The 10,000-nt window shown below is 45.0% G+C and overlaps 1 protein-coding gene across 3 annotated transcripts in view; it reads right to left on the reverse strand.

Annotated features, from left to right (window-relative positions):
• The window catches only part of tenm2a (teneurin transmembrane protein 2a), a 298,843-nt gene that overhangs the window by 273,579 nt on the left and 15,264 nt on the right, over positions 1-10,000 (reverse strand). For all 3 annotated transcript variants that reach the window (XM_062524131.1, XM_062524129.1, XM_062524130.1), the window contains exons 2-3: positions 2,933-3,118; positions 2,774-2,884 (exon numbers count right to left, since the gene is read on the reverse strand). In XM_062524131.1, coding sequence (XP_062380115.1) covers positions 2,774-2,884; positions 2,933-3,118 — 297 coding nt within the window. The remainder of the gene's footprint in view (positions 1-2,773; positions 2,885-2,932; positions 3,119-10,000) is intronic.

The raw sequence follows: 10,000 nt of genomic DNA on the forward strand, positions 1-10,000 counted from the left end.
AACAAACAAGAAAATTAAATGTGCAAAGATCAGGCTGCCAATATGAGGATGTTGGAGGTCTCACATGCATCTATCTAATTAAACACCCCCAACAAATGTGTTCTTTCCACAGCCTCACACAACCAGCTCATGAATAAGGGATAAATTATCAAAGACTGACTGCTACATATTTTCAAATTAAGTCAACAACTGTTAATACTGATCGCACTGACTAATGTTACCTTATTAAGTTAGCATCGAGCTAATGTGTAAATGACAAATGAAAGGGGAAAAGAGAAATTCTAATCAGGAAAAGACAAATAGCCAACTCCATCTGACGGTTATTTGTTAGCTGTTTATAACTAGCTTATAAATCATTTATAAGCAGATGTTCAAAGTGAGGAAGTCAAAACAGCATTGAAACGGGGATAACCGAGAGGAAGAATACAAATGGAAATTTTCAGCTGAACTTCTTCAGTCAAGAAATCCTTTAGAGTCTGCGATTGACACCTGTCAATCAATCTGACAGACATGGTGGGCATGCATGCTTATCATGGCGAGATAGCGGCAGAGGAAAACAGCGGGGAGCATAGCTGTGAAGAGTGGACCAAGGGAGATGTCCAGCCGGTCACAGGTGGAGTGTCAAAACTTCAAAGTGCAAAATGGGGGGGGGGGGGGGGGGGGTTCTCACCAGAACTTCCCCCTCTTTCCCCATCGTCATGCCAACCTTGCTTGTGTTGTGCAATACCTTCCCTGAGCTTTGATTTTTCATAATTTTTTTATTCAGATTTTTGTTTTCTTTTTTTTCTCTCTTTGGCCTTTCACAGCTGTGAGCCTCATCACTGCAGTGGTCTGCAGCGAGTCTTTTACCCAATGATCGCAGACCGAGTGATGGATGCCTCTGCATCAGAAAATCATTATGTTTCCTTGTTGCAAGTCTAACATATCAATATATTTTCCCCAATGGCATTAGGGAAACAGCTCAAATTTTATTGACTAATTAATTGGCTCTAACGTCAACACCTGTTTTTTTTTTCTTCTTCATTTCGCTGAGATCTTTGTTCTCCAAGGTGCTTCGTAATCTGCTGTTTATGCCGTAAGACTGCACACTTTAGCCAATGGCAATCTACAAAGAAAATAGACCTGAAAGCAACAGTCCCTCTCTCTCTCTCTCTCTTTGTCTATTTCTCTTTTCAAATCTCTGTATATCTCTCCATTATTTTTTTTTTATCTCACTGTCTCACACACATACTCACTCCCTCACAAAAACACACATACAAACACACAACCCCCCCAGCACCCCCCCCCCCCCCCCACACACACACACACACACACACACACATACAGCATACAGTCACACACACACGCACATGTCCTTGTTGCCGTCCTTGAGGAAATACTCAGAGATGCTAGCAAAAACTGAGACTAGAGATTAGCATGGCAATTAGCCGAAAAGCAATTATCAGCCGCCGAGATGAAAGTGACTTCCTTCCAAGGTGTTTCTTTATGTGTTTAATAGCTGTCGAGTAGTTTGATAAATTGTCGAGACGCAATTGTCTGATGTTGAGGTTCACAGCTGACGGAGCTGTTTCACCGCAGATACAGTTGTGCAAGGACTCTGTTAATTAGGAGCTCGTTCTTCATTCCATTCCACTAACCTCGACAGACACCTTCCACAAAAGCATGTAAAGTTATAACTTCTCAGTGACTGAACAAAAAGGTGTGCGGAAAAAAATAAAACCTGTCTCCCCAAACAGACAGAACACATCCCTGGTAAAAGCAGAAAGAGCAGCAGAAAAATACTGAAATTGAGCGACCGTAACAAGAAACTTGCTTTTTTGGCTTGAATGCTATGGTCACGTGAAGCCGTTTCCAACTGGTCACGTGAAGCCGTTTCCAACTGGGCCGCATACTTAGATTTCTTGTACTCGATTATATAGGCACTCAGGCCCACACATAGCCTTTGCATGAGAAGAACAAGCACAGAAGGCAATTGGAAGCAGCACACAAACACACACACACACACACACATACACACATACTAGAACAGTTCTTTTGTGGAACCTATTGCAGCCTATAGAGGGAACAAAATGTGCTCGTTTCAAGGGTGTGATCTGATCCTTTTAGCTGTTGTCATGCTGGAAAAGGGAATAAAAGTTGCAGTGGGAAATATGAGAAGGTCCTCCACACACGCGCATACACACACAAACACACACACACACACATACACACTTCACAATGATACATTGAGACATTTCTTTACAGGAGTGCTCTGTGATCATGTCTGGGTGACAATTGATTTGTTGGCTGTAAGTGGATTCAGCAATGGTGGAGGCCTTTCACACTCTTCGCAGTAGTGTATAGACATAGACACATACACTGTCTAACACACACACACGCACACACAAACACACACCACACAGTCTTTCCCACACAGACTTACATGAAAGGAAATCTTGAGTTTGTACCGAGTGTGTGTATTCTGTGTGTGTGTGTGTGTGTGTGTGTGTGTGTAGAAAGTAGAAAAAACAAATGTACTGTGCTTCTCTTTCCTCTTTCACATCACTGAGTAAGGTCACTACAAGACCTGGACACACACACACACACACACACACACACACACACACCTCCACACACACACACACACACACACACACACACACACACACACACACACACACACACACACACACACACACACACACACACACACACACACACACACACACACACACACACACACACACACACACACACACACACACACACACACACACTGTCCTTCTCTCCCTACCTGACTCGTCGTCCGACTTGTTCTCGTTTTCGGAGTCGGTGAGCGTGAGCGCCGAGTTCTCGCGGCTGGACAGTCCGGAGCTGCGGCGGGACTTGATGCCGCTGCCGTTGCCTCCGCCGCCGCCGACGCTGACACCCCCGCAACCGCCGACGCCTCCACCAGCTCCCCCCGCGCTCCACAGCTGGATGGCGCGCTCCGGCGAGATGGGCCCCTCCGGGTCCGAGTCGGCGTCCGAGCCGGCGCCCAGCGAGTAGCCGCGGTGCAGCAGGCCCAGGTCCGAGCAGTAGGCGCTCGGGTGCGGCGCGGTCGACTCGCAGATGCCCAGCTCGGCCAGCGTGAAGTTGCCTGCGGGGGGGGGGGCAGAGAGAGAGGCGGAGCGGAGGGGGGGGGAGCGGTCATCTTACCGAGCAATGCGTGATTTCACAGAAGGTCTTTTCATTATCTGTTGGTATGCATTTGTCTGCCTCCTCATCATCTGTGTATTCAGCAATTGTAGGCCTACTGTTTTTGTCATTCTTCTGTAAAGCATCATTGACATGCCTTGGTGTAAGGAATGCGCTATAGAAATCAAACTGCCTTGCCTTGCCAATGAAGAAGGAGAACTGAAACAAAACTCACAGGAACCAAAAGGACGGTTCCGCAAAAAAATAAATAAATAAATAAGTTCCTACATGCGTTTTTCAGCTTGGAGACTTGCCACCAGGAACAATTTGACAACTGTTTGCTTGTTTGTATAAAACTATAGCCGCTAACTTTCTGAGCAAATGCACGAATATGTAACATGATACAAAAGCTACCGAGAGAACAAAAAAATATCCCGCTATCAACGCCTTCTGGTTTTACATCGCAACAGCACAGTGATTCACACAGAACAGTGAGTCTATGCAATAAATTTCACCCAGAGCCCCTCAAGCTGCCATCCTCTCAGTGGGTGTCAGACTGCCTATTTCATCTCCTCACCCAGGCAGAACACAAAATAAAGGGAAGATAGAGGAGAGGAATGAGAGGTTTGGCAGTCTGTTTGGGACTCTTCAGGCCTCACCTGTTCACCTGACCTGTCCACCTCACCTGTCCACCCGACCTGTCCACCCGACTCCACTGATGAGAGCGGAGTTCTACTGGTCTGTCCCTCCGACCTATTAACATTAACAAGCTCTTCTTTTTTTCTCCCACAATGCCTCTGTTATCCCTGCTTCTGTGGGACGGATCCACACAGGCCTGTGTTCTACTGCTCTAGGTTCTGCCTCTGTGGGACGGATCCACACAGGCCCGTGTTCTACTGCTCTCGGTTCTGCCTCTGTGGGACGGATCCACACAGGCCCGTGTTCTACTGCTCTCGGTTCTGCCTCTGTGGGACGGATCCAAATAGGCCCGTGTTCTACTGCTCTTGGTTGCTTGCCTAGTACTCAGTGGAGCGCAGAACCCTCTACACCACAATTCCCTGAATAATTACATAACATCCCGAAATTAAGGCACATCAAACAGAATCAATAAACACAATACAGGCCCAATTAAACTGCAGCAAGGCAAAAAAGCAATCAAGGCAGAAAAGGAGCATACACAACCAATTTCTCCTAAATGGTAATTAAAACAGTATTGTGGCTGCAATCTCTTCCAAATCAGCTCAAATGAGAAAGATTAAGTTTAATGCTTTGACTGGGTTTTTTTTTTTTGTGTGGTAGAAATCAGCAAAAAGTCCCCTGAGGTTAACTCTCAGATGAGCACTAAAAAACGCAATCAAGAGCTGAAGTTTGCTGCGCGCGTTGCTGCGGGGTTGTGTGGGAAACGTCTGGTGCATCTCACTCAAAGGAGATCTGAGACAGTCAACGTGAAGGAGCAGCTGGCTCTTCAGATGAAAGAGTGAAAGCACATACTCTCACACACACACAAACACAAACACACACACACAAACACACACACACACACACACACACACACACACACACACACACACACACACACACACACACACACACACACACACACACACACACACACACACACACACACATACACACACACACACACGTGTAACACACACATGTGTACACACACACACACACACACACACACACACTAAACCTACATACCCACACACAAACGATCAATCAAGTAAACACACATTAAAAACATACCCATACAAATGTAAACACACACATATAAGTATGTAAATATGCATACATATATAGGCACAAGCACTTAATTTATAATGCTCAGTGAGGACACTTCCATTGATGCTATAACTGCATCTGTTATTAACTCATCTCTGTAGAGCACTAAAGCGGCATACTCTATATAACATCTCATTGCAGCCCTATACTTATTTGAAAATATTCAGTTATTCAATTAGCATTGAATATATTTCAACATATCAGCTTGTGCTCATTACTTAATTATGGTTGACAAAACTGAACTGAAAGAAGGAAAGACAAATGGCTCTTCCTCATATTCATAGTTGGCAATATAACACTTGTACATGATAGCACTTTTGTTCTTTTTTCTATGATTTATTAACTCAAGCAGAAATTCACTGTTAACAACTACCAGCTAAAACACTATTCTACCCATAGACTAAAAGCCAACACTCACTGGTGGCGATATTGGGCTTTGCTCCGTTGAAAGTACTGGAGTCATAAAAATGGTGGTTGTCACTTGACTTGTCAGACAACGCCAGTGGCCATTGGTCTTAATCTTATCCTGCAGGCTCATATATACTATACCAGCAACTCTCTGTTATGTACTTAGGTTTCCTAAACACAAGTAGTCTACACTAGTGACATATCCCATAATGTGGAGCAGAATCATGGCTTAAACACACTTTTTATACAAATCTCTTCACTCAACTTTAATGCAACTTTAATTGAACTTTTAATCATTTAAGTTAGAGGAGAATGAATCAAGGTGTTCTGTTTCTGCTTGTAACTGGAGGGTTGCCGGTTCGATCCCCGACCAGTCCACCACGGCTTGAAGTGCCCTTGAGCAAGGCACCTAACCCCTCACTGCTCCCCGAGCGCCGCTGGTTGGGCAGGCAGCTCACTGCTCTGGGTTGTGTGATTCACCTCACTGTGGGTTCACTGTGTGCTGTGTGTTCACTAATTCGGTTAAATTGGGTTAAATGCAGAGAACTGAATTTCCCTCACGGGATCAAAAAAGTATATATTCTATTCTATTCTATGTTCTGCATTTGTCTTGTCTGTGGATACCAGAAAAAAACATTCCTGGTGTTGCATGTGCACTCAATACAAAAAAAACAGCTGTCCAAGTCAGTATTTGACATTTCCCTGTCCCTTTTCTAAGATAAATAATTCATTTGCCTAAATAAATAATTGAAAGTCAGTGGTTATAAGCATCTGGCACATCCTCGTGATTGGTCAACAACAGGCTCTAATACGGTTTGCTTTCACTGAGCTTATTGTCATGCGACCAGACGAATGCTAGCTGTGAGCTAACTCTAGGCTAACACAGTCACAGGTCTACATATGTCTATAAGGCGTAACGCTAGGCTAGCACAGTCACAGGTCTACAGAGGTCTATAAAGGCGTAACGCTAGGCTATCACAGTCACAGGTCTACATAGATCTATAAAGGCGTAACTCTGGACTAGCACAGGCATAGGTCTACTCTACAGGTGTAACCGTACCATACCTGAGAGAAAATAGCGTAGCATTATTGGAGAGACATCCACGTAGACTGGGTCAGGAAAGAAAATAATAACATGGCTTCTTTAGTACTGAACAGCGTTAGGCTCAAAGATTCATCTCTAGGATAACTATAGCAGCATATCAATTATATTGACACAATTCACCAATCTATGTGTGTGTGTGCGTGTGTGTGTGTGTGTGTGTGTGTGTGTCCGTGCAGGTTCAACTTTTTGTGTCAGTATCAAAAGCCCTGGATAAATCAGTGGTTCCTTTTAGCAAAAAACAGATCTGTTAACACTGTCGACTGTCAACAGCAGAGGAGTGGTGTTCAAAAGAGAGTGTGCTTTGCCAATCCTGTTTTCACACATAAACAAACACGCAAACAGGCACGCAGGAGAGGCATTGAGCATCTGTGAAAGATGGAACAATGTCCTCAGACCAAGAAAGGGCCCTACGTGTTTTCTTTGCACTCTGTACAGCTACGATAATATAGTAAAGCCTTGAATCCACATGATGAATGTTGTGCACTAAAAAAACGGCACCATGAAACTCCTACGGCTACTCTTGTGAAGAGAATGGATTAATCAAAACTGGAAATTAAAGTCTGCTGCAGTATTTCAACCGATATAAAGCAAGAGACTGTCAAGGCTGACTTTTATCAAAAACTTCATATATAACCACCCCAACACACATACACACACACAACCTGACCCCCCCCCCCCCCCCCATCGAACATCTCTACCACTTTTCACACCAGAACGGTGGAGGAAAAATGGTGTGCATTATTTCTCTGAAAGGGATCATAGCCTCTGTGCCGGTGTGGCTTTACCTCAGAGTGCCCTACCAATTTGTTTAGGTCAATTTAGAGAGCAGCGCAGAGGATTTTCTCTAAAATGATTGTTTCTCTCTCCTCTCTCTCTCTCTCTCTCTCCTCTCTCTCTCTCTCTCTCTCTCTCTCTCTCTCTCTCTCTCCTCTTCCTCGTCTCTCTCTCTCTCTCTCTCTCGGCTTCTATGCCCATCTCAGACACAAGGGGCACTGGGAGTGTTGCATTTTAGCTTCTGTAGTGGTCATCATTTTTAGCACCCATGTTTAGGGGTTAAATATTAATACTGAATACTAGGTTGTCTACGTGTATCCACAGGTTGTCCGACAAAGTTGCAATATCGGTTTTGGCCCCATGACTACTCCCCCGAGAGGAGCGTAATAACGGATAGAAGGCATCGGTAGGGTGCGAATAAGACATGGGCCGGACATGGGCCGGACATGAGCCGGACATGAGCCGGACATGGGCCGGCGTCTAAACGACGTCGCTCTGATTCTGCTGGCTTTGAAGCTGGACACACCGGCAGGACGGATCGCGCGTGGGAGTCAGTCGCGTGTTCGCTCGCTCACACACTCAGGCGAGATGTGGAGACATCTTGGGTCTTGTTTTCCCCTCTCGTGTTTATCAGTTCACACTGTGGCCAGATGGGAGCAGAGCGAGGACAAGACACACACACAACACCGAGAGTCCCCTCTCTCAGACTGGGAGAGCTTCCCAGAAGCATGCCGTGCCATATCTCACATAACACACACACACGCGCACGCACGCACGCACACACACACACACGCACGCACGCACGCACGCACGGAGGCACGCATGCACACACACACATCTGAGAATGACTGGATTTATATTGTACTACAAGTCCTACAAGCCTTTGCTCTTTCACAGGAAGACCAGGTGAACTCTACAACACCCATCTTTTTATGAACGGAAAAAGGAGACAGATGTAAAACTGCAAAGGGATGTTCGTTCAGCGCTAGTGGTATGCATTTATTTATTTAAATTTCTGCTAGGAACTTTTATCTTCAGACAACAAGGTCTTGCTGAAGGTCTCGGAAATCTGAACTTATTTCCAAGGTCTGGTTTGAGGGAGTGAATTTATGAGTTTCATTGTGAAGCACATGCAGATGGCTCCTCATGGTCATAAGTATACATAAATAAGATATAAAGAGATATAAAAGGGTGTGTCAGGGAGATCTTTCAGAGACGTTTATTCAAAAATATTAAAATGCCGAACACTAAATCAATCTTTACTGACAGCTGAGGGTCTTCCAGAGTCTTAAATTGTAAAGATAGAGTGCGAGAGAGGAATTATCCTTCTTGAAATAACTTCAAATAGGTGTTCTTTGATAACCAGTGAGGATATTGCATATGTATCACTCCATGACACATAACACTTTAAAAAATGTGTGTGAGTGTGTGTGTGTGTGTGAGAGAGAGAGAGAGAGAGAGAGAGAGAAAGATCAAGCCATAAGGTGTGCCAAACAAAAGTGTGAACCTTGAAGCCATATTACCCTTTCTTCGGTGGACACGGACACCCATGGAGTAAAACACACGTGAAAGCAGACTACCGTTTCATGTTTTCAACTGACACACACGTCACACAGGTGCACACTAAACCAACCCAACAAATAATTGAGTGAAGGACCATAGCAGGACTCTGGAGAACCTTGGAGATGCCCCTATCCAACCACCACCCCATCTCTCTCTCTCTCTCTCTCTCTCTCTCTCTCTCTCTCTCTCTCTCTCTCTCTCTCTCTCTCTCTCTCTCTCTCTCTCTCTCTCTCTCTCTCTCTCTCTCTCTCTCTCTCTCTCTGTCTCTCTCTCTCTGAAACCGTATGAAGTCATCCGATGAAAGCCTGATACATATGAAGAAAGAAAAAGAGAGACAATAGAGAATGATGGCAGTGATGAGGGAAAGAAGAGCGAGGCAGAGCCTGTGCATGTGTGTGTGTGTGTGTGTGCGTGTGTGTGTGTGTGTGTGTGTGTGTGCACGTGTCCGTATTCACAAAGACCATCCTGCCAGCAAATGTGCTCTACTTTCCGGCGTCCCGCAACAGCAGGTGTGTGCTAGATTTGTCTCCACCACTAGTCTCTGATTAACAATGGCTGCTTCATTAGGAGCCTCACACACACACACACACACAGAGCAGCACACGCACACACACACACACACACAGAGCAGCACATGCACACACACACCCACAGAGCAACACACACACACACACACACACACACACACACACACACAGACACACACACACACACACACACACACACACACACACACACACACACACACACACCTCCGCCAGGACACACACCTGACCGTCACAAACACAGCACAAACTCCAGCCATATACAGACAGGACCTACCATCTAGTTTACGTCTGTTTTTTCCTTCTGTTTAGCAAAGTATAAGGACTGAAAATATAATTTCAGCACAGATAACTGTCATAAGTGCCTTAGAGACATTGCAACCACACTATTCCGAATAGTTTCAAACAACTTCATGTGCCAAGTCACAACAGGGTAACCATGCATTCAGACTTTGAATTGTCATATCTTTGAGGGGGTGAGTTAAAGTGAGTATTTAATAACCCAAGTGAACAGCATTAAATATGCCGTAGCAAAGCTTTCCACATCATATGGGTCACAGGTTCAAGTCCGGCCTGAGGTCACTTCCTGTGCAAATCATCATCTCTTTCTCTTACTTGACTACCGTGTGCTCTTTACAGTCCCATCAATAAAGGAGGCTGA

The sequence above is a fragment of the Sardina pilchardus genome, chromosome 21, assembly GCF_963854185.1.
Source record: "Sardina pilchardus chromosome 21, fSarPil1.1, whole genome shotgun sequence".
NCBI classification, from domain to species: Eukaryota; Metazoa; Chordata; class Actinopteri; order Clupeiformes; family Clupeidae; genus Sardina; species Sardina pilchardus.